Below are 24,291 nucleotides of genomic sequence, written 5' to 3' on the forward strand. Positions count from 1 at the left end.
TCTGAAGAGCTTCACTCCTGCTGGATGCTTGAGTGGATTTATGCTCAAGTCCGAATTCCCTGAGCATCCTGATCGGAAAAACAGGTCAGTCGTGTCAAATAGACAGACGACCAGCAGTCACCTTGTTATCGCGCCGTCTAGATTGGCGAGATCCAGTCAAACGTTTAGCCCGGGAAAACACGTCCATACATTCTTATGTCCACACATGGATTACCAAGATGTGATGGAATGAGGATCATGTGTGGAATTCAGGAAAGTAAATAACTGAAAAACTGAAATAAACTAGGAATAGAAACGTTATCCTCGGTAAGAATGGTTTGGATGTTTCCCCGTGATTTTTATGACCTGCCGCAAACGTCTCACTTACTTTTAGACCGACATTTTTCTTAAATATGTGGGGGGGGGGGGGGGGGGTTGTGGCCTCATTATGTTTGGCTGCTCGCGTCTTTCAGCTCCACTCATCACCCGGTTGAAGGATAAAAAAAAAGGAGAGGATAAAAACCTTCGGCGTCTCTGTGTCTACTAATGGATGCCACCGACACAGAGTTTGACTGTTGACACTGGTGAAAGTTTGACTGACACGGAATTTCCATCACATTTGTTCAACAAAAATAAAGTTTCCTTTTTCACATCAGAGACCAGGCCACACTCCAGGTTTATTATGATGCATAAATTCAGGAAAATACGAACCATATTTAGCATAAAAGTTAAATTCACATTGCATTTCACAAGTTTAATGGCTCCAACTTTATTACAGCTACATGCATTCAATTATTCAGAAATTATACTATTTGAATATGGCCACAGAGAGAGAATTGCAGGCTTCAAGAGGAATTTTCTTCTCTCTGTTATTTATTTGATATTGAGGGAATATATTCAGAGTGGAGAAACAGTGCGTGCAGACCAGCAGAGTGGTAGCACCAACACTTAATCTGCTGCATTCCAAATAGGCAACAACAGCTTTGTTCAATGTTCAGTTATGAACTTCAGATAAAACCCAAACTAACCAGCCAGTTCATGTATATTTCAATCTGAAATAAGTATCTTAAGTAGTAATGTGGCCCCGGTACTGTTACGCTCTCCAACTTTACCAAGAACAGAGCAAAGGCAACATGTTCAGTTTACTGTGTGTGTGTGTGTGTGTGTGTGTGTGTGTGTGTGTGTGTGTGTGTGTGTGTGTGTGTGTGTGTGTGTTGAGGGATTGCGACCAACTCAAATGTGAACCAGTGGTGTGAAAAAACATGAAGAAATTAATAAGATATTACTCTGCAGAAGTTTGATCTGTGATTACTTCAGTGTATAAGTATGTGACCGGCATCATTCCGGAGGTCTGGTCTCACGACTGCGGAGCGGATATGCAGATTGTAACTATGATTAAATTTGATGTAAATTTGGTTATTTTTCTTGCCAACTCCTGGTTGCACAGACAAACTCATTCCTTGCTTGTTTGATTTCACACGCACCTCCCTGGGACAAAGACTTTGCGAGAAAAAGTGGAATTTAATGCTTTGAACAGTGGGGCTGCCTCGTTGCTATTCGCCGGGAGAGTTCTTGTTACGGCGTGCAGGGTCACAACAGCCCACTTCCTCTGTAGCCCATCGGTTTACTGCAGAACCTCCAACAATAGCTCTTGTGCTCCCAAACTGTAAATGCCTCGTAAATCGTCGATAAACTCAGAGCACCTGTCAGTCGTGACTTTCCACCCTGTGTTATAGCATATATAGCATGACATGTTGTGTTTCAGTTTGGTCACACCACTCTTATAAACTCTCCTTCTCCCACGGAAGCTGACAAAATACAAAGATTTGTTATGTTTTGCCGATAACAAATCTTTTAAATCTCTTTTCCTTATTAGCAAAGTGAAGTACCCAAAACATTCAGTTAGCAGCGTCTCAGCTGCTTTAGCACGTAGAGTCTGTTTGCATCGATTTAAATGTCATCAACTGTAGATCATCTGCTGCTCCTAATTAAAGTTAATTCCAAGATTAAATGGCGACGGGAACATTTTTAACATGTCTGTTGCCGGCTTTGAGTGCTTGCTGCTGCAGCTCCCGTCCAAGGATCGTCTGAGTAAATCACATCCTCTGCAGAGGATACAGTCTCTCAGCGTGACTTTTAGCCATCATCGGTCCAGTATTCCGAGCCCTCGGGCTGCTTTGATCACATTTTCTTCATATTATCTTTTTGTGTGTGTGTGTGTGTGTGTGTGTGTGTGTGTGTGTGTGTGTGTGTGTGTGTGTGTGTGTGTGTGTGTGTGTGTCTCAGTTCATCCGTGAGTCCCAGTGGACGTGCCGACAGACAACCTGACAACACGGTGCCTCTGTCCTACAGCTTCCTGCAGCACAGAGGCATAAAAAACCCTCCAGTGAGCTAAAGCGTCTCGGTGTCGGCCTCCACTGAACCTCTGTGACTTGCCTTTGAGCTTCCTGTGTTGCGTCCTTCATCTTCTTTTATAACCTGCCAATGAACCTGAGTTGATCTTCACCTCCGTAGTAAACTGGAGTGACTTGCACAGCTCAGACACACCGACTTTGACAGCGAAGTAGTAATGACTGACATCACACGTGCCGCGTACAAAGGCGGCGAATGAGTAGCATTATCTACAATCAGACTGGAGGTCTGTCAGACTTAAAGGGCAGACTCAAAGTATTCACTTCTCTTATTTTCTTTTTTTCTACTTTCTGCATTCTTTTGTGGTTCTTTTGTATCCGCTTTCCATCAGTCAACCATTTACTCGAACAAGTGGTATGGATAAGAGGCCAAATTCAGTTCAAGTGAAATCATTCTGACAATTTCTTTTTTTGTTTGCTGTGTTTTATCTGTATTTTGTTTTTATTGTTGGCAGGATTATGCAGAAACTTCCAGGCCGCACTTGTCTGAGGGTTGACACGTCTTCAGAAGCATTATATTTGGCCGTAGATTTGTTTAATATCGTGAAAACGCCGTTTCGTGTTTCCATAATGGCGAAGGTATGCTCCCTCCACCCTCCGTGACATTACCAGTCAAGCAGCTCACGTTTTCTGGTTGCGTGCGTTTGTCTTTCTACATGGTTACACGCAAAAACTATGATGCAGAATTTCTCCAAACTCTGTGTAGCATTAGCCACAAATGAACCCGTGAAATTGTCAGGCAGATCTCTTCAAAATGGTAAAATAGGTTAAGGCGTAATGGTCTGCATGTCCATCCTGTTAGAGAAAATGTCTTCAAATTTGGCACAAATGTCCACTGGGACTCAGAGAGGAAGTGAAATTACTTTCATGGTCAACGGTCAAAGGCAGCGTCACCTCACAGGTGCGCGATACCTGTCACATTGTTGTTAACGTGATATCTCCCGAGGGACTTATTATTTTATTTTTTCAAATTGGGCACAAACCTCCACTGGGACTCGAGGATGCAGCTTGTGCCTTAAATGGGGTGGATTTCCACGCGGTGGTCTTGACTTGGTCTTGATCAGCTATGGCTCCACACGCAGGCGTCAGCCCGCGCAGCATCACACCTCAACACTCAGCACATGGTAGCACCGAATGTTTTAGAAGAAAACATGTTCATAAACCCTGGAAAATGAAAAGTAAGTCTGCAAACAAGGTCAACCTCTTGCCCGAAGGCTTTTACTGAGCTGAATCATTGCATTGGTTCTGCTGTTATAAACAGGATTTCAAAAAAAAAAAAAAAAAAAATCAGTTAAGCTGTCTGTACTTTATGTTTGATGTCTCCCACCCAGGGTTATCTGTTTCAAGCAGCGTAAGTGGGTTAGGTAATATGCTTCACACACGCACACGAAATATTAGGAGTGGAGGCCATTTTACTTCATTACATTGAATATCTGAATATAAAATGCAGTGATTATAAGAAATTCACCTTTTAAAAGTGTTTTTTTTTTTCCATCAAAAGAAGAAGCAGCATTAACTATATGGATATTTTAGTAGACTATCTAAGATGGTAAAGGACAAGCAGTTTTTTTATTTTCACTTCAATACCAATTCCCTTGTTCAGGGCCTTCCATTAAAAAAAAAACAAAGAAACAAACAAAAAAATACTGTAAACTGATGAAAACTGATACTCCAGTACGAGTTCATATGAAAAAAACACTACCTGGTCATTTTAATTATTGTTTTTGACCCTGTACACTAATTGCTAAATTTTGTTTTTAGTTTTTTTTTTTCTAACCAGTTTTGAAAACATGCAATGATCAGCTTAATTATCCTGTCCACCTTTGCTCTGCTGCAAATTATAGCTGCGTCCATGAACTTACCAGCCTCGGTGAGCGGTTTAGCATCAGCGTGTACAATTTGGAGAAAACAACTCCGAAACAGCTCAAATGTTACACTTTGTCAAAGAGTATTATCAGATTCATCAAACTTCAAACTTCTGGTTCCTTTCAATTAAAGAAACTAAATGTCAGATTTAAAGTTTAGGCAACCAAAGCTACAATGTCGTTTGTCATTCATTGTCGTACCTTGATATTTTTACATTCTTCAGTTTTATTTATTTTCTAAAACTTCGGTTTTCTGTCTGAAAGCACAAGCATGTGTTTTACATGTGGATTTAGTTGGTGATTAGCCTTGCTTGGATAATAATTTAAAAAGAATTGACTCAATACGAACTCAAACTTGAAGTTGAACTCAACAACACAAAAATCCATCCATCCATCCGGGGTCGGGTCGCAGAGGCAGCAGCCTAAGCAGAGAAGCCCAGACTCCCCTCTCCCCGGCTACTTCGTCCAGCTCTTCGCGGGGGGATCCCGAGGTGTTCCCAGGACACGTTGAAGAGACACGGTCTTCCTCGAGGCCTCCTACTGTTCAGACGTGCCTTGAACTCCTCACCAGGGGGGCGTCTGCGAGGCATCCTGACCAGATGCCCAAGCCACCTCATCTGACTCCTCTCGATGTGCAGGAGCAGCGCCTCTACTCTGAGCTCCTCCCGGATGGTGGAGCCTCTCACCCTGTCTCTAAGGGAGAGGCCAGCCACCCTCCGAAGGAAACTCATTTCGGCCGCTTGTACCCGCGATCTCGTCCTTTTGGTCTTTACCCAAAGCTCATGACCATAGGTGAGGGTAGGAACGTAGATCGACCGGTAAATTGAGAGCTTTGCGTTCCAGCTCAGCTCCCTCTTCACCACGACGGACCGAAGCAGAGTCCGCATCACTGTAGACGCTTCACCAATCTGCCTGCCGATCTCACGATCCATCCTTCCCTCACTCGTGAACAAGACCCCAGGGAACTTAAACCCCTCCACCTGAAGCAGGGGGCACTCCACCCTTTTTCCAGGCAAAAACACAAAAATACCTGTTAAGAATATTAATGAAAGTGTTGGACTGCAAGTAGATGCACTTGTTCCCATCATGTGACGCTGATAGTTCACTTTTAACTTTAGCATGTTAGTATTCCGGCGATGTTTCTAAGTACCTGCTGTGATGAGACACGGAAGCTGGACTGAACATGCCCCCCCCCCCCCCGCCCCCGCCCCTCCCGATCCTGAAATGTTGTCAAACTAAAGCAACAACAGAAGTGATATATGGTGTGATTCCTGTACATCCGCCTCTCCACAACAGGAGGGTGGCCAGCGGACGTACGTGCCTACGGTGATTCCCTGACGTTGGTTTTCGTGCTTCTATGGTTGCATTAGCAGCAGAACCTGACATGGAGGGAGTTTGTGCTCATCCATAAAACAGAAGTTTGAATCTGCTGCTGACGCGTTCAGCAATTTGACCTTTTCAGATGCATATTTTACGTTCAACACCGAAGAACAAAATGCCATCACTTAATGATTTTACCGTGCTCCCCTCACTTTGTTTTTCTCTCTTATCAATTATACCTGATGATTGTGTATCACCCAGATAGGAATATCCTCTGTGGAGGACCTTTGTAAACTTGAATATCTCCTGCCCACTGCATCCTACTAAATGAATTCCTTTTGTCATCTACAGAGGGCATTTAGGGCTTTTCAATGATACCAAATGTGAAGGGGTGGGGCTTTGGGAACTTTTTTTTTCTCATGAAGGAAAATGGCGTCCGTCAGTGCAAGCACATTTTATGGGAAGGAGAAAAGTAAGTGCAAAATACTTTTTACTGAGCAAATGTTGGCTTGAAATGTTGGTGGCATATTTTATATAAGTCTCTTAACAACACTTTTAAACATTGTCTGAATTATTTTAACTGTATTTTAGCATAGTACTTTAAGTGTTTAAAAAAATGTCCTCCGTAGTGGACATTTGTAGTTATTTACTTGCTTTTTCATCCTGTTTTTTCAAAGGACAAGAAAGAGAGTCATTATCACAAGCAGAAAGAATTTTGATGCGAATTGTTGAGGGAAACTCAGATATTGAGCTGTCTGATGAAGAAGATCAAGATGCAGTGTTTGAGGCAGAAGCAGAGGAGGATTCAGGGAGCTCTGAGGATGAATTTCAGGCAGGGCAAGCACATGCAGAGGAGTCAGATCAAGCAGAACAGTCCAGTCGGCGTCCACTGTGGAGCAAGAATCCAAAGTACACCTTGAGTTTGCATTATAAAAAAATAACATATTTTCTCTAACAGTTCTGATTCATTTTAATTTTGTTTTTCTCCCTTTATTTCTTTTCTTAAGATTCAAATTCCAACTTGATGATCCTCCCATTACTCAGAGCAATGCCATGACGCGCCAAAACTGGACCCCAATAGATTATTTTAAGCAGTACATCGATGACTCCGTGTTTGAAGGAATGGCCCTGTGCACAAATCAGCGTGAAGTTCTTGTGTCTGGAGCAACACTAAATACCACTCCTGAAGAACTGAAAACATTCTTTGGGAATTCTATTTCCATGGGCTGTCTAGGATATCCTAACGTTCAAATGTATTGGGCCTCAAATACCAGAGTTCAGAATCCATGACCAGAAATTGGTCAGCCAAATGCAGCTCTTCAACACTGTGGCGCCATCCATCTTCCAGAGATGGTGGACGAAACACACGCATCAAGGTGTCGCAGATCCGGCTGCAAGAGCAAAACACATGTGATGTGCACAAAGTGCAAAGTATTTTTGTGTGTTTCCAAGAAGCAGAATTGCTTTTTGAAGTACCATACCAAATAAGCAGAACAAGGCAAAAACAAAGAAACAAAGACACAAACAAAGGAAAATAAAAGTGATGATGGACCGTCATGAGGATGTTCAACTTGTTCGTATGTTGACTTTTTGATATTTTTTGAGGATCTAACTGATTGCCATCGAGGTTCAGTTTTTACGTGTATGGCATTCCCATGTCCACTGTAGTGGACGCGTTATATCAGAAAAATAAATAACTTTTTTTTCCAAAAAAAAGTTTTCAGTATTCTCATTACCTTACAAAGGTTGGGGATTTAAAAAAAAAAAAGAAAAAGTGATTGGACAGTATTTTTTCTTCTGGTAGTCAGGAGGATATTCTTGTTTTGAATTGTTGCTGTGGGTCTTTTCACAGCATTTGAGGAAAACTAGAAATAAATAATGCCAGCAGGTGTAGGACTAACGACCTACTATAAGCAGTGACATTGACGGCGCTTCATTTATAAATCAGACGATCCCCAACCACAGAGGGGTTGATGTTTTGGTGGGTCACTTGAGAGAAAAACTCATAGAAAGCAATAAAAAAAAACCACAGTGCCTGAAGCACATTTTGCAGCACTGGTTTTAATTAGCAATTTAATGCTATTAAAAAAGCCATGTGATTGACAGCGGCTTTGAGTGAAATTCTAATAGTCGCTGAGGGATTTGAGGACTTCTCTGTAGGAATCGAACGCAAGAGAAGTTGAAAAGGGATGGAGCACCTGATTCCCAAGGCTGGGATGGTTTGCCTCAGACCATCCATAGCAGATGTTCCCCAGTAAACCGTTCTCGCTCCAGACGGACGTGTCTGATTCTGGAATGTCCAGGTATTGGATGGAGATAAACTCTGCAGGTGATATTTAGTGACAAACAGCTCAGATATCATATTTTCCAACACAGGCATCTTTTTTGTTTTTTACCACGCCACCACATTTGTTAAATATCAAGCCTCATTTGTGCACCCATGGGTGCGCTAATATATCCTTAAGATGCTGCGTGTCAGCCATGAGGCAGCACTAAGTATTTGCCCCAGTTACCAAGAAAACATGTCCGTGGTAGCAGTACTGATAATACTACTTCAAGGTGCAGTCTCGCACACACGCTGAAGCGCAAACACGGGGAAGGTAACAGCTTGAACATGACAGCCACATCAGCCCGCCCCCAGCATGGCCACACGGTGATGTGCACATTTACGTAACCGGAATCTGACAGGGTCGGCGTGCTGCGATTCGTGATTTCTTTAACAATTCAAGAAGATTGTTTTCCGCTTCCTGAGAAATGTTTTCTTTGTTTCCTGTTCATTTATTAAAAACGAAGGGGAAAAAAAAAAAAAGACAGTTCACATCCATGCCACTTACAGCATCCCTGCAAATGCAGGAGACGTTTAACCAGCGACTCTGGAATCATGGCGGGACAGAAGAACCTTGAAAGGAAACTCTCCAGGGGCGGAAAAACAAAACAAAGACTGAGGCAGTGAACTGAAATACTTTTAGACAAACTGGAGAGAAATAAGCCGTTTAAAATTTACTCCACTGAAAAAGCATGAGGCCGAGGTGAGGGCAACATCTGGCTCTAAAGGGAAATGGGAGATGACGCATGTTGCATTTGTCTGTCCCCAAAGATTCATGTAGATAAGACTAAAGACAACTCCTTTACACCCCGCGCTGGACTTGGTGCCTGGATTATTCACTGGATTTGCATTTACTCCAGAGAACAAACACTTAAGATGGTTAAATCGGGCCTGAAGAGCTTACAGATCCAGCAGCGTCGGATGCAAATTAAAACCAGACATGGAAACATTTGAATCCCTCCAGTTTGTTTCCTCTCATATTTACATGCAAATCGCTGGGTTGGAGGACGTGTGCGCACCTATAGGAATGGAACGGACCTACGAAAGCACTCAAACTGTGGAAACATCGTCGTTATCATTCATTAAAGACACAAACTAAATTACAGCTTTATTTAAATGCCTCACACACACACACACACACACACTCACACACACACACACGCGCCTAATTGCTAGACAACGAGCGTTTCTTTTGTTTGAGCTGACAATGGCTGCTCTTCCGTCTCTTGCAGGAATATTGAAAATCTTTTGCCTTGCATTTTGTTGCCCTTCAATAAATAAGCCCAATAAAAGAGAAACACAAAAACATGACAACATGTTATTTAAGGTGAATTATTGTTCTTTGTCTTGAAGGTCACCCGATAAAACCGGTCCCCAGAGATTGATTAGAATACAATCTTCCTCCGGCTTCTACGGGAGCTGTCAGAAATCGTGTTCAGACTGGACAGATGGGAGACGCATTCACTTCAGGCCGATTTTAATTCCTCACAGATTACTTGGAGGGGGGGGGGGGATAAAAGTAAAACTGTATTCTTGAAAGTTGTGATTTGGCGTGATCTCAGCGGTCGTCCAGATCCACGTGTATGAAGTGCTTTTGTTTTTAGCCGTTTGAGCGTCGAGGTTTGTAGCAGTCAGAAAGCATTTGGACATGTAGGGTGCTGCAACATTTATGGTACATACTACAATCTGGTGCCTGCTTTGATTCAGTACCGTGAAAGTAAACTGTGTCAGATGATATAAGATAAAACTTTAATATTCCTGGAGGGAAAATTGGGTCATAACAGCAGCTAGAAATGTAATATAGAGTAGATAGAAATAGAACAAACGTAACATAGTGAAGATAAGAGCTACAGTGCGTCTTTGTCATGCTAATTCACGGCTCGTTTTGACTTTAAAGAATTCTCGCTGTGTTTACAAATGAAACATTTACGAGTTCGCTCTCACGCTTTCTTGAATCCGTACTCAACTTTTAAGAGCGTGCGAAGTGGATGAGAGGAGGCAGAGCTGGACGGTGTGGAGATGCGAGCACGTCTCCCTTTCGGTCCCAGTCATTTAATCAGGTTTTTATCCAAACGTCTCAAACAAACAAACAAATCCCCAAAAGAAAAACTGACATTCATTCATTCATCCAGTCAGTCATAATAAGTGTACTAATTTCTGGTTTACAGTCAAAATCCTCCTTTTTTGGGGTGCAGCTGAGGCTCTTTTTGTTCCACACTGTGAGTGGAGTGTTCGCTGTGTCAGAACATATTCAGAAAAGTTGTTCCCACCTCCCTTTAAACTTCAGGGGTGTTGTGGAAGTGATCAGCACAGGAGACGAAAGATGCTCCGGTGAGACCTTTCACTGCCGTAGTAGGAGAAGTACACTGTTCCTAGAAATACACAGATAAAAGAGTACTCCGGAAGAAGTATCTATTGAAAATTCTACTGAAGGGAAAAGTAGATTAGTATAGGGTTTACTTATGTATCTAAAGTAAAAAATACACATGGGAGCCTTCAACTGTCAGGTTTAAAGTGGTGTGTGTGCGTGTTCCAGTTGTGCTGCTCTCATTACGTCCTCTTGAAGTTGGTAGTAAAAGTACAGCTATTCAGGGTTTCTCGTATATTCTACGCTAAATCCTTCTCTTCCAAAGTAACCGATGGGTTTCGATAAATGCGGTTGTGTAAAAACTAAAAGATATCCTTATGACATCAATCAGTAAAGGTACAGATGTCTGGTCATTGTACTTGAATGCAACACACGTGTGTAAAAATACTGAGTTACTTCCCACGACTGTTTAATTCTTTAAACAAACATTCAACCATAAGCTGACGTGACAAGCTAACCACAGGAGTTGTCCTACATGTTGTCATCCCCTAAATCAGATGTGTCCTCGCAAAAAAAAAAAAAAAAACACCTGAAGGGAGAGTAAAACTGTTCCGCAGATGAAGTTTTCTTCAGCGTGATACCTCAAATACGTCAGTTTTACTTGTGTAGCACCGAATCGCAGCCAACGTCATCTCATGGCAGTTTTAACGTAGCGCAGGTCTGGAAGCAAACCCTCTCAGTTCACTTAGACAGGACAGCCCCCCCCCCCCCCCCCCCATGAGCACGCACATCTGGAACGGCGGCAGCAGAATATAAACATTCAGCAGATCCAGGCGGCCGTCTGCCTCGACCAGTTGGGTCGAAAGAGAGAGAGAGAGAGAGACAGAAAGACAGAGACAAGGACAAAGAGTGAGAGTGTCAGATGGACAGAGGGGCTGTGAGACACACAACAAACAGTAACAGCACGCTTTAATGTGTGTCTTAAAGTACGTCGACTATATCGCCCACCCTGCAATCCCTCGACGTTACGACTGAGCGGCATTGTTACCATGGCAACTTGTGAAGATGTTTATAAGTGACAAGGAACAAGTCTTCCGTCTGGAAGCAGTGCGGTCGCTGCACTGTTGCGGGCGTCCTGGGTTTGGCAGCGGTGGAGTATCAACGCACAACAAGCATATCTGAGGACAGCTTCAGGATTCTTGGAGTTTCAGCCTCCTGCAGTTCAAACTGTCAGGTTTTTTTTTTTTTTCCCGTCTTGACTGAACATGAGGTATAAAGTATAAAGCATATTCATGTGCTCTATCTCCAGGCAAGGCCTACCCTCCGGAGTTCTACTATGACACCTACAGTCCTCTGTGGCAGAACAAACCCCGAGTCTACAGCTTCAAGCTCCAGTGGACCCAGATGAACCCGAACGCTGTGGATCGCATTGTCGCCTACAGACTTGGCATCAGACAGGTAGTCTCACTGTCTGTCTGACGTTCTAATCCTGCCCGCTGATCTGTTCTCTTTTCCTCTCATCAACCTGAGGGTGTATCATTCAAGTGTGTATGTGTGTGTGTGTGTGTGTTTTTTGTTTTTTTTTTGCTCTCTAGTGTTTTTCAGACGCACAGAACCCACCACTCAGCAAGTTTTTATTACTGCCAGAACAGGAGTTTTCAAAGCCTGAAACAATCCAATCATCTTTGAGTTACTGGTCGTGGTCAGCCACTTTTCAGCCCGTCACTGAAAAGTTGTTTTGGGCCACCGTGGGTGTATAAACCTTTCTTACTCCCCAATTTAAGCATGCTTGTGTTTTACTCTTCTCAACAGCGCCAAATCTTACACTTCAATTCATTGTTTTATTCGGCAGTTTTCAAGACTGTGAATGAGCCTCTGCGGGCAGCACAGAATCACTAAGAACCTGTCAGGGGGCGGTTGGTTCTATGAGTCCTGCAGTTTTCATGAATTGCTTCTGTTTTTGCTCTCCATTGGAAACTCCAGCGGAGGAGTAGAAGGGAAACCCCAACCCACCCCCCCCCCACCTCCCCGCAGAGAAAAATTGCAAGAGAGGCTCTTGTTCCACTGCTTCGCACGTTAAACTCTGTAGATGACAAGCAGGCAGCGGTGATGGATGGCACGCTCACCCACAACCTCTCTATGCCAGTCAGTATCTACCAGCCCACCCCCCCCCCCCCCCCACACACACACACACACACACACACACACACACACACACCTGTGCCGGTGCACGCGAGGGACGGCCTTTCGGTGGAAGCCTCCTCAATCGATCATTGGGAATATTAACCATCGCATTGACTGTTCGCTCTTTCCACATTGCCTCTGGTGGAAGATATGATATGAATTGGGTTTTTGCTCTCCCTCAATTAGCACTAGAAACACAGCGCAGGTCTGATGAGCCGTTTTAGCTTTTTATAATTCAACTCAACAACTACCAGCCTCAAGGCCAGGACTTCCCTCAAATATCTGCTTTTTTGTTGTTTTTTTGAAATGTGTCCTGAAGCGTAAAAGGTTCTAAAATAACAAACAACATCTGAGAGCATTTATTCCTCTGACCAATGTTGACATTATTGATTATATGTGTACCTGTGTGTGTGTGTGTGTGTGTGGGGGGGGTCATCGTTTCAAGAGTCTGTCTGTCTGCAGCCCATCGAGGATACTCCATACTTCGGCGTTTATCCCTCTCTTCTGTCTTATTTGATTGCACAGCCAGTCGCACGTGTGTTTCATCTTCACCGCAGGATCTCCTGCTAGCTCAGCCTGTAGGGTTGCAGCGCGTGGGAGTGGCGCTGGAAAGCCGGTGTTCCTGGTGTTAAATCTTGTCTTTAGTCTGACGGTCCTCCGACAAATATCACGGAAATTCTAGAAACGCAGCAACAACAAAAAAAAAGAAACGGCAATTACAAGCCGCTTCCATCGAGAGGCTTGAAGAGAATAAACCGTGTTAAGTAATCCATATTTGATCAGTAGATGGCAGTGTCGGCGGCTTAGGAGACAAACATCTAAAAATACAACAGGTCAACCTGCTGTTTAGCTGTCTGCCGCTGTTTGGAATCAAAAACGGAGAACGTTCTCGAAGAAGTACTCTCAGCTGGACATGCTGCCATTGTTTTTAAATGCCAGCTAGTACAGGCCATGTTGCTGTTTCTATGGAGACGAAAACAAAGTTTAGGAATAACGGCAAAGACAGTCCCCCCCACCCACCCCAAAAAAATAGTTCCACTGCGGATTGAAAATTCATGCCATTGCTTCAAGAGACACTTGTCACAACATGACCTCCCTGCTATGATCGCTGGTTGTGTCAAAATTCCATAATCCACAGAATTCCCAACAGTCCATCATCTGTTGATCATCCTTAGCGTAGAGCACACGTGGTCCGTATGGTTTGTTTGTTAACGGATCAGATGGGGAACCACCTTTAAGTAACCTTTTAAGTCTCACACCAGCAACATTAAGATGACGGATTATCAGGTTGCATCAGCTGGGAGCCGCCGTTCAGCAGCCGGCTGAAATGAAATGCCGCAAATCTGAGCCCATCTCAGTTCTGCCCCCGAATTAGCGAGCGCACCCTGGCAGTTGTGTTGGCGATGAATAACACAATTTCATGTTTGTTTCACACTACACCCGCGAGGAACTGAAGCTTGAAAACACAGTCTGAAGCGGTTGTGTATGTGCGGCATAGTGATTTTCCTGTCATCCATCTCGGTCGGTCTGTTTGGTAATAAATGATGTTGTGCTTGAGGAGCAACTGTTTCCAGTTGCCAGGCATTTGTCTGAAAATTCGGCAGCAATGTATGTTTGGCTTCTTCTATGTTTAGCTGGTTCCGCTCCCCGCTCTTCCTTGTCTTTTTCTTTCTGTACAGATTATATCTGCGTCCGTGCTGGATCTCGACCGCAGTCACGCAGCAATCGCATCTGTGTGTGTGTGTGTTAAGAGGAAAACATCAGTAGCCAATTTATTTCAGCAGAGCATCGTCAGTTTTTTTGGGCACATTTTTTTCCACCTTCTTGCCTTGATATCTCAAGAGGGTACATTGTGTGACCATTATTTCCTTCCTCTGAGGCATAAGAACCAATCAACCATTGTCTCAGATGAGAGAGATTCTTTCCTGTAGGGGACATTTTTCCCGGAACATCTTTTTTTGTTTTTTCTTTTTTTCCACCCATGATTGATTAAATTTCAAATTTTGGTATCGGTTTAGAGTCATGATGAAATGTGTTTTGTTTGTTGTGAGGAGCTTGAGTTGGGCGGGCGGCGAGCGAGAGGAAATGAGTGGGCGGGGCGGTTCCTTTTAGTAAATAAATGCAGACGTACCTCAGCCTCAGAGTGAAACTGCGGCGCAGCAACGGAAGCTCTGGCCCTTCACTGTATTTATAGATCCAGCAGCAGCTTATTATCCTGTGTGTGTGTGTGTGTGTGTGTGTGTGTGTGTGTGTGTGTGTGTGTGTGTGTGTGTGTGTGTGTGTGTGTGTGTGTGTGTTAGTTTCGAATTAACAGTAAGAGCTTGTAATGGACTGCTGTGTGTCATCGTCCAGTGCCCTCATGAGAGACAGTCTGGTTAAAAAAGGGAATGATCCTCTGGGTGAAAGGTGAGAATTTAAAATAAAAACGATTTAAATCCCACAAGGATGCAAATTGTGACTTCTGCCCTTGTTTTGATAACGCAGCTGACTAATTCTCTTCTGTCCAGCTGCACGATCACCCGCCTCGAACCCCTCAAAAGGGGGAATCGTAGCATGGCTGACTGTGGCTTGTAAACACGTGTTGACTCTCAGCTAGCATAAGCTAACCATCCAGCTAGCATACGCAATTTGCCAGTGGTTGTCATCTACCTGTCCAGCAGGAAGCACAACAACTCCTCTCCGCTCCTCGTCCTCAGCCTCTCTTTCAGTGAAAAAAAGCGGGTGAAGGCCAAACCAGGATTCGCTCTCGCCCTTGAGCGAGCTTCATCTGCTCATAGTTTCGCCTCAGTAGGGCTGCGTTTCCTTTTCCCTGCTGCTCCGCGTGCATCCACCATTTTTTTTTTTTCAGGAATGAATTTCTTGCGTTCGCCGTGTTCTGTGGACGCCCAACCTCAACTGCGCGCTGTCATCGCACCCACCCACGTCACGTCGATAAAACAAAAACATTGAAATACAGGCTGCATGTCTAGAGCCCAATAAGTAAGGATTTTTTTTTTTTTAAGGAAAATGCTGCCGACTCGGCCCTTAAAGATATCTTTTTTAACCCAAATTTTGCCAGCGCTTCTTCTCATCCCTCTCTTTTGTCTTCCTCAACAGATCTTTCAAGTGTGCACCCAGATCAATAGAAGCTGTACTAATTACGTGCAGGCATCCACCAGTAAATCAACGCTCCTCTAACATTATCCCGTCACTTTGATTATTCCTGTGTTTCTGCTCGCTCCTGCTGCTACCTATTGCTTTGATCAATCCTCCTGCTTTTCACCATAAAAATCTCATGAAGTGCTGCCGCAGTCAAATGACATCAAATCAATATGGCTCTCTGCCTCCATGGGGAAAATGTAGAGAACGAAAGGTAATGGGATGTAAACAGAGCCCTTAATTGAGTGCAGGCACTGGGATTCAGTGAACATTAATAAGAATAAAATACCAAAGGGGCAAAATCTATAAGCCAGTAAATATGTAAAAAAACAAACAAAAAAACATTGAAACATCTGAAAAGGTAATTTTTTTTTTCTCAATTAACAGTTCATGTTTGATTTGATTTGCACATTTAAGCATCTTTTGATACCGAAGACTTGAAAGGATTAGCCTCCATTTAGAGTTTGAGCCGCTGCTGCTTGGACTAACATTCACACCATCGTTGACCCCCACCAGACATCCCTTTGCCAATTAAATGTTTTCTTTACTTACGATGGAGCTCTCCCAGAAAATATCGTATTTATATTCGCAGGATGTAGCGATGCAGTAAACACGCGCGCGCACACGCCATCTTAGCTAACACTTAGACAACTAAATGATGCCGGACTAAAGAATGCTAATAAATTCAAGACTACTTTTTTTTTGTCCAGAATTGATACCAATTTGACATCTAATAATTAAAAATAGAAAATCAATCAACTACTCAATCACATTTGAATAAAACGACGGCGTAAAAGCAGTGAGGAAACGGACAAAAGTCATAGCTGACCGCAAATTATAAAAGTGAGGGGAAAAAAAACTGTATGAAATGTAGAGTGTTAAAAGGGCAAGAGGAAAGGAGGAATTACTGTATTCATACAGGAAATTATTGATAAACATAGAAAAAAGATGAAATATTAAAAAGAAGGGCAGACATGCATTAAAATGATTAAAACCAGCAGTAATAAAAGGTGTTAAAAGGCAAAGAAGAGGATGACTAGCGGCCATAACTCTGACAAATGCCATCTTAACGAATTCATCTTCCCCAAAATGTAAGTGGTTCATCCTTGACCCATTGCTCTCCACCAAAAATCATAGTTTTAATGTAATCGTGCTATAAAATACAGGCACAGATCACATGACAGCGATAATAAAATTCTAAAATTGGAATAAAACAGGCTGCAAATGCGCAACTTAACACCTACGTGAATGAGTAGCGGATTAAATGTAACTGAAAGCTGAAAAAGTAGGTCTTTGAATTGTGAAGTTTTTTTTTGTATTGTGAAGTGAACGTTACCTACCGCCATCGGGTCTTGAGACAGCTTTTCCATGAAAACACATTTTTGTGTGAACTGTGCTAAGCTTTCAATTATTTTTAAGGTTTTGTATCTTTTGTAGTCATAGTAAAACCTCTTTGACTGACAATAGAGGCCCCAGAGGATGTTTGATAGAGCTTAATTTGATATATAGATTGCTCTCCAATTCACATTTCAGGTACATGTTCCATGCATTGTTTACCCTTCAAGCATCTGCGTTATAAATGCGACAAAAACAATCTGATGAATTTCAGTCCGGGACATTAAAAAAAAAAAACTGACCGTTCATAGCAAATTGTTATGATCTTAAATTCGATAGAGCAGGCTCTGCTCTTTTCGCCAAGAATCCCATCATTACAGGTTCAGATGGAGCGCTAATCCTCATTTAATAAACTCATAGGATTAAATCGTTTTGGATTAGAAATACAATGATATTAGCACAGAAGGAGGGTGGAGCTGCAGCTGCAATAAAGTTGGCAGGCTGACAGGCGGTGTTATAATGGCCTCACTGAACACCTGATTGACAATGATTAGCATCACAAGGCTGCAGACATAAGTCAATTTAAAGTAACATTATGCATCGCTTTAGCTTAAAGTAACACTTTGAAAATCATTTAATGGTACACTGACTTGTGAATCTGGAGAATAATGTCTCTTTTTCTCCTTAAAGCTCAGTACATCTTCTACATTTTATAATTTGAGCTTACTGGACATGAAACTCCTGCTAGCTTGTAGTGTTTCTTTCAGAGCTCAGAAATAATGGACGAGGCAAAAAGAAGAAGAGGATGTCTATAGTAGATAAGAAAAGAGAAAGACAAAAACAAAGTCCTTACACTACTACTATTAAAATTATTATCTAATAGCCGCTCAATTAATATATCGCTAGCCATTAGCGACCGTTAGCATCACAACTGCTGTGGGTCCAGTGAGTCATGTTGATCAGATCAGTTAAGCAAAAAGTCTTTTTGCTTCATTTTGAAACACGTTTCTCCTCTTCTCAAAATCAGTTGTTTCACTTAAAATCATGTTGGACTGTGCAATAAGTTTTAAAGAAGCACATTTACTTTTTGGGGAACATACCTCCTGCCCGAAGAGCATTTGGGAGCTAGTTAGCTTAGCACAATGAATGGCACTTGGTGGGCTGTGTTGCACAGCTCCATCAACAGTCATCAAACACACTTTTCTCCAATTGTCTCTACCTTCGCTAACAGAACTAGGTTTGTGTACAACATTTGGTATGAAATAACAATTCAGAATTGTGAGATATTGTCATTTTAGAATCAGAGGCATAGCTGGAAATACGTTCCTGGCCACAGTGACTTCATGCAGCACCTAAAAACTTAAACCTACAAAATGTTTTGTGGATGAAATACATGTTTTGGCTGAAGTGAACAAGACAAGGGTATGCTAACACACCCACCCACTGCCATTCATTGTGCTAAGCTAACTAGCGGTCAGCTGGTGTCTGTGGGTTTTATTCAGCACAGAAGAGTGAAGGCTATCAGTTTTCCTGTCTGGTCTCATGGGAGAAAGTAGAATGTTTCCTTCCCGAAAAAAGCTTGATTTTAGAGAAGTTGATGAAGTTTTATGATGTATTTAGCTGGGTTCAAACCAGAAACATGAAGAAAAATATTGCCCGTCCGTGACACTGGAAGTTTCGGTCACTTGAGTTAAAAAAAAAAAAAAAAAAAAGTAAAATACAAAACAGCAACACAAAAGGAAGGATGTGTAAGTGGGAGCAATATGGATTTTCAGGGAATCAAACCTTGAAATTGGAAAAATGTTATTTGTATTGTTTGTATGGTAACAGAACACATGATTGAATTGATGTTTTTATTTAGGGCAAATAACATTGCACCTAACCTTGATGCCAACACTCCAAAGAAAGCAGGGTGTGATTGTTATTATATACTGTATGTGACGTCTATTCAGGAACAGTACAAATGCTGTCCCGCCACTTGTGTGTTACACTCTTGTGGAAGGTAGCAAACATCCTGATTATATCAACACACACACACACACACACACACACACACACACACACACACACACACACACACTTAGCCCGACACTGTTTAATTAATGGCAATTAACTGCTGTGCCTTTTGTACCTTAGAGGAAAGCTCACATTTTCGGTGGATAGGTAGGGACAAGTGCATCATCTGCAATTGCTGGTATCAGACTCTATTTATCTGCAAACTAATGGTGATGAAAAATCGCACCCTTTAATTGTAGATCATCCAGGCTCTAAGTAATTACTTAATTGATATTGTTCTCACACACTCTGTTTCGCCGCTATCACACTCTCATTCACTCTATCTCTGTCAGTCTCTGCTGGCAACACACTTCCTCTTCTACTTGGACTGAGAAGGGCATGTATAGTCACTAATTGTGATGCAGAAGCTGTAACTTGTCTTTGTGCAGCTCTTCCCGTTAAACTGATACTCAAGGATAAAATGTACCCTCCTTCTCTTCTCTTGCCCTCAAGCGAATGCAGCAACAAACATTTGTTTTGTTTCTCTGAATTGGTAGGGGAGGGTTTGTATCACTGGACGTGAGAAGTGTGAACTCAGTTTTTTTGAGGGTTATACCTGAGGGGTTTAATCATTTATTGCCAAGATGAGAAATGAAATTCTGTCAGTCCAAGGTCCTTATGAAAAGGAAATTATTAGAGACAACTTTAATAGAATCAGATAAAAAAAAAAAACTTTAAGAAAAGGAAGTATTTGTGTACACATGCACAAAGGACCAGTAAATGTGTGTATCATGCATACTGAGGCTTATCTTAAGTTGGAAAAAAAAACTAATCAAGATTCTTCTCCGTGCAAACTCGGAAATATCTGTGCTGCTTTCTATTAGCTGTCTTTGAATCCAAAGGCTGCGAGCTGCTTTGAAAGCAAATGTTGCTAATGAGCAGCTAGCTGTCAACAACGTACAGAGGGAAAATTGTGTTGGTTGTGTAGTGTTTAATGTTGGAGGATCAGACAAATGCTTATAGACAAGGTTAATTTGCAGATGAGAGGCAGCATCCAACACGGATGGTGAAAGGAATTCATATTTGCTGTGGTCACGTGTTGCCAGGAACAGACTTTGAAACGAACTCCCTTCTCACTGCCTCTGTGGGACAAACATCTCCGTAGAACTTTGCATGCTTCTTTGTCAAAATGTTTTTTTTTTTTAATTTCATCTTCTTTTTTTACCCCCCCCCCCCCCAATTCATTTGCACACATGTTTATAACAGAAACAAACAATGATTGGATACGTGCAGCAGGGGTGTCAAACCCCAGAGGGTTTGAATGTGAACCTTTCAAGAAGATGATTAAATGAAAGAAACCGTTTTATACAGAGAATAATGATTAACAATAGATGCAAACATTGCAGCTCAAAGTGCTTCACAACAAAGATAGAATATTACAAAAGGATATATATATATATATATATATATATATATATATATATATATATAAAAAAGGTAAAAGAATCATGTGAAGAGAGAACACAGATAAGAGAATAGAACCGGAGTGTACATCACAAAACGGAAAAAAACAATTACATAAAAATGTTAAAAAGGGTAAAATACATTAAAGATTTTTAAAAAATGACAGTGCGTTTAAGAAAAGAAAAAAGAGAATGATATTAACATAAAATATTCTTCTCGGGGAAAAAAATGAACAAAAATGATAGAAAATCCTAGAAAAGCTCTCTTTTTTTCTTTTTTCTTTTTTTTTTTTACATCTCATTCGGTACATACATTGTTTGAGCTGATACACAACGAAGTGATTCCAAAGACGTGGACTCTGGTGTAACGCAGTAAATTTCACTTTACCTCCAAAGAGATAGTGGGCATGAAAGTATAGATATTAAAACAATACCTCCAGCTAATATGAGTTTCAATGTCTCAAATTTGTAATTAATTTTTGTATGATTCACTGACTCGGTGGCGTGTCCCTTACATTAGAGGCACATTAGACAGGCTCATGTATAGGCGCCTTGATTTATGGCTCCAGTGTATCATATTTTCACACGACAAATGAAGGTCCTATGCATTCAAGCCCTCACCAAATGAGTTTACACAATGCCCATTAAGCTCATCGCCGGCAGGTAAATCTCTCTGCTTTTCACACTACACGGAGTTTGTATCCGTGGCAACATTTCCTTGCTGGCGGGGGGATGCGCGCTGACGGCGTAAGTGTGGGCAGATCACCAGAGACTGAAACGGCTGCTCAGCCCAACGTGAATGTGGATTAATAATTTAACAGTGCAGCTCCTCTAGATTTTCCCAACCTTATCAGACCGACTGGATCAAGCTCTGATAGAGGTTGTGTGACTCTCGAAATATTTTATCCACCGTTATGCTGCCAAAAAATGTCAAATATGGTCTGTATAAAACGCGGGAGTGCAGGTGACATCATAATAACAAGTCAAACACTTATTTTTATTCCTGGCAGCGCTGAGTGAAGAGGAACACACACACATTTCAGCAGCACTGAGACTGTCTGGCCAGAATTTTGTTAAAGGTCTTTGAGATGTTCTGGAGCCGTCTTTGTACTCGTTGTTCTTCCTGTTTTTGAAAGGACACCATGGCCATTGTTGGAAATGTTCACCAGCATGCATCCTTTGGTTCTAGACAAACACAACCTGGACTATTTTCATCTGAGAGGTGAACTTCAAGAGATTCTTGTGTTCAGAAACTTGGTTCTGGTCTCCCTGTCTACCCATCCTGATGGAACCCAACCAAAATATTGGCATAAACATGTACGTTGCTGGCTTCGAACGGTTTTGATCTACATCAAATAAACGCTACAGCAGCCTTCTGAAGAGACACCACAAGGTCATTGTTGAATTCCTCTCGCAGGATTGTGATTAGGGCTTTGTTCTCGTTCATAATCAGCAGAAAACTTCGAGCAGAATCCATGTAATAAAGCCAGCAGGAGGCCTGCAGTTCTTCCTTGTAGGACACATTATCTTCCCTTCAGCCTCACTTAATACGTGACTCAGATATTAAGCAGTTGTCTGCACTAGTTTTGCTTTGTGTATTCGTTATGTAAAACACAACATTTTCACATTTAGTTGCAGATTCCAAGCTTTATGGGTGTGGTTCACACTCCCAGTGTGAAATCTGTTTTGGGTTTTTTGTGTGTGTGTGTGTGTGTGTGTGTGTGTGTGTGTGTGTGTGTGTGTGTGTGTGTGTGTATCCAGATTGATGTCTGGACGGCAAAAAAAACAAACACACGGTGTGAAATTTTTCCAAAACTGACTGAAACCACATTTGGAGGCAGTTTGAACTCTGATTCCAGTCACATGTCTACTGCCGACGTCTGTCGTGGACGCTGGAATTAGAAGTGTCGTCCGCGTCACTCTTTACCTGTTTCTGCGTGGATGCCTAAACCAGATGAAGACTGTGTCCTGATGGACAAAAACTACTAGAGGATTCTGACGTCGCCGAGTGAATTCTAAGCTTGGCGTGCCATCTATCATTATCATCATCAATGATCCTGATCTTACATTGGTGAAGGCTTCCACGGAACATGGCAGTTTATCCGACCTGCGTTGACCGCATCTGCAGTTACTGTACTGATGCATATGTCATTACCGTAGCAACCCATATAGATAGGTTGGCAATGTCTGAACACAATAGACCCAACCTCATCACTTGCAAAGATTTAAGAAGCAAATCAGACCCCGCATTGCGAACAAGACCTTAGAATCTGGGGAACTGGCGTCCAGGTTGTGCAGCAGTCTTTTGTGTTGCCTTCCAACATTCGGGCCGCAGGTTCTGGTCCTCATTTTGCCTCCAGCCTGGTTGGGTTGGTTGGAGGGGGACAGGAGGTGAAGCCCCTCACTCCACGTGAAAAGATGCAGCCTGCAACTCCACATGCGGTGAAGGGAGCGAGTGGTTGTCCGCGGTGCTCCTCATAAGCGCTAAATCAAGGACCAGGACACCAAACTGGAGAGAAAAACAAGGAGAATATACTGTACCAAAAAAAGGACAGAATCCTGTGCTTTTTAACAATGTGACCCTCTTGTTGTTCCTCCTGTCCAGATGGGGTTGCAGCGCTGGTGGGAGCAGGAGATCCCTGTAGACGGAACCATCAACAAAGGAGAACTCATGACGCACAACTTAACTGAGCTTGTGAAGCCCGAATCCTACGAGGTGCGACTCACCCCCATCACGCGCTTCGGAGAGGGTGACTCCACCATCCGGATTGTCACTTACAGTGGTGAGTACTGATAAATGTTTTAGAGGACAGTGATCAGCCTGTTCCTGGTGCGGCATTTTGGCGCCCTCGTGTTTGGAGAATACTCTAGCCGAGACGCACTCTGGAGTCATCTTGTCATGCATGTGTTTGCACAGATGGAGGAATTACAGCTGCAGCTGCTAACGTTATCCCTCAGCTAACTGCCAAATACTGAATGAAACAAACCCCGGCTAAAGTTTGCTCAACAGCATTACAACACATGTTCATCTGCAACGATGGAGATCAAAAGTTCACTCTTGTATCAGCAATCACGACCATGATCACAATGCATTATGTATGATATGTATGAGAAAGGACCAGGAGAAGTGAACTCATTAAAATAATTTGAATTGCATCTAACAACGTCAGTCATCAAGAGACAGCTTGAAATCAACTCGCTCTGCTTTTTCACCAGTTTGAGCTAAATGAATGCTGATCAACTCGCTAATCATCTTCCTCCTCGTGACCTTTATTGCCTGAGTCAGGTCTATCCTGCACTGCGGCAAAGCCTGACTTTTCTTTGCATGAGAGATCATCATGATATCAAAGCATCATATGACTCAAACTTTCCATTCCGGCCACAAGATGCTTCACGTCATTTTCCTCCAAAACAACTTATTCCTGTTTGGTTCATTCTCATCTTTTTTTTTTTTTTTTTTTCTTTTTTTTTTTGCCACAAGATGGAATTTCTCTCGGGATGTTTGTACTGCAAATGTTTTGAAAGGTGTCTGACATTGCAAAGCCCCACATGACCCGTGAAGCAAAATTAAACCTGCTTAAAGCAAAACTACCCTCGTGAAAGAGGTCCTGGTGTTGTGAGCTCCCTCCCGCATCGCTTCTGTCTGCCCGCGGGGAGCAGAAAGAGCCAGTAACGTGTATTTAGCTTGAAGCTAATGGTGACTGACGGGTCAAAGCAGCAAAACTAGCCAAACACATCTGCCTATGAACTCTCAAGCACTTGGTGGCAGCGTCATCCTCATCTTCGTCACCCAGCCATGTGCTCAGTTACCCACTTTGATTTGAGCTAAAAACAAACCGTAACACGTGTCATCTGGCGCTACCGTGGATGAGCGCGAGCAAATTGCCTCGACTGAACATGTCAGCTGGTCACACCAGACTGGAAGGGTTTTCATTTGTTTGGTTTTTAGCTCAAATTAAAGTTTTAT

At 42.5% G+C, this 24,291-nt stretch overlaps 1 protein-coding gene across 1 annotated transcript in view; it reads left to right on the forward strand.

Moving 5' to 3' along the window:
- Positions 1-24,291, forward strand: part of LOC147243181 (MAM domain-containing glycosylphosphatidylinositol anchor protein 2) — a 135,286-nt gene that overhangs the window by 82,372 nt on the left and 28,623 nt on the right. Inside the window, exons 11-12 of the mRNA XM_086189142.1 lie at positions 11,519-11,667; positions 22,930-23,107. Coding sequence (XP_086045268.1) covers positions 11,519-11,667; positions 22,930-23,107 — 327 coding nt within the window. The remainder of the gene's footprint in view (positions 1-11,518; positions 11,668-22,929; positions 23,108-24,291) is intronic.

Source organism: Aulostomus chinensis, chromosome 20, assembly GCF_037954235.1.
Source record: "Aulostomus chinensis isolate RoL2024-O1b breed Wild chromosome 20, RoL_Achi_v1.0, whole genome shotgun sequence".
In the NCBI taxonomy this organism is placed as follows: Eukaryota; Metazoa; Chordata; class Actinopteri; order Syngnathiformes; family Aulostomidae; genus Aulostomus; species Aulostomus chinensis.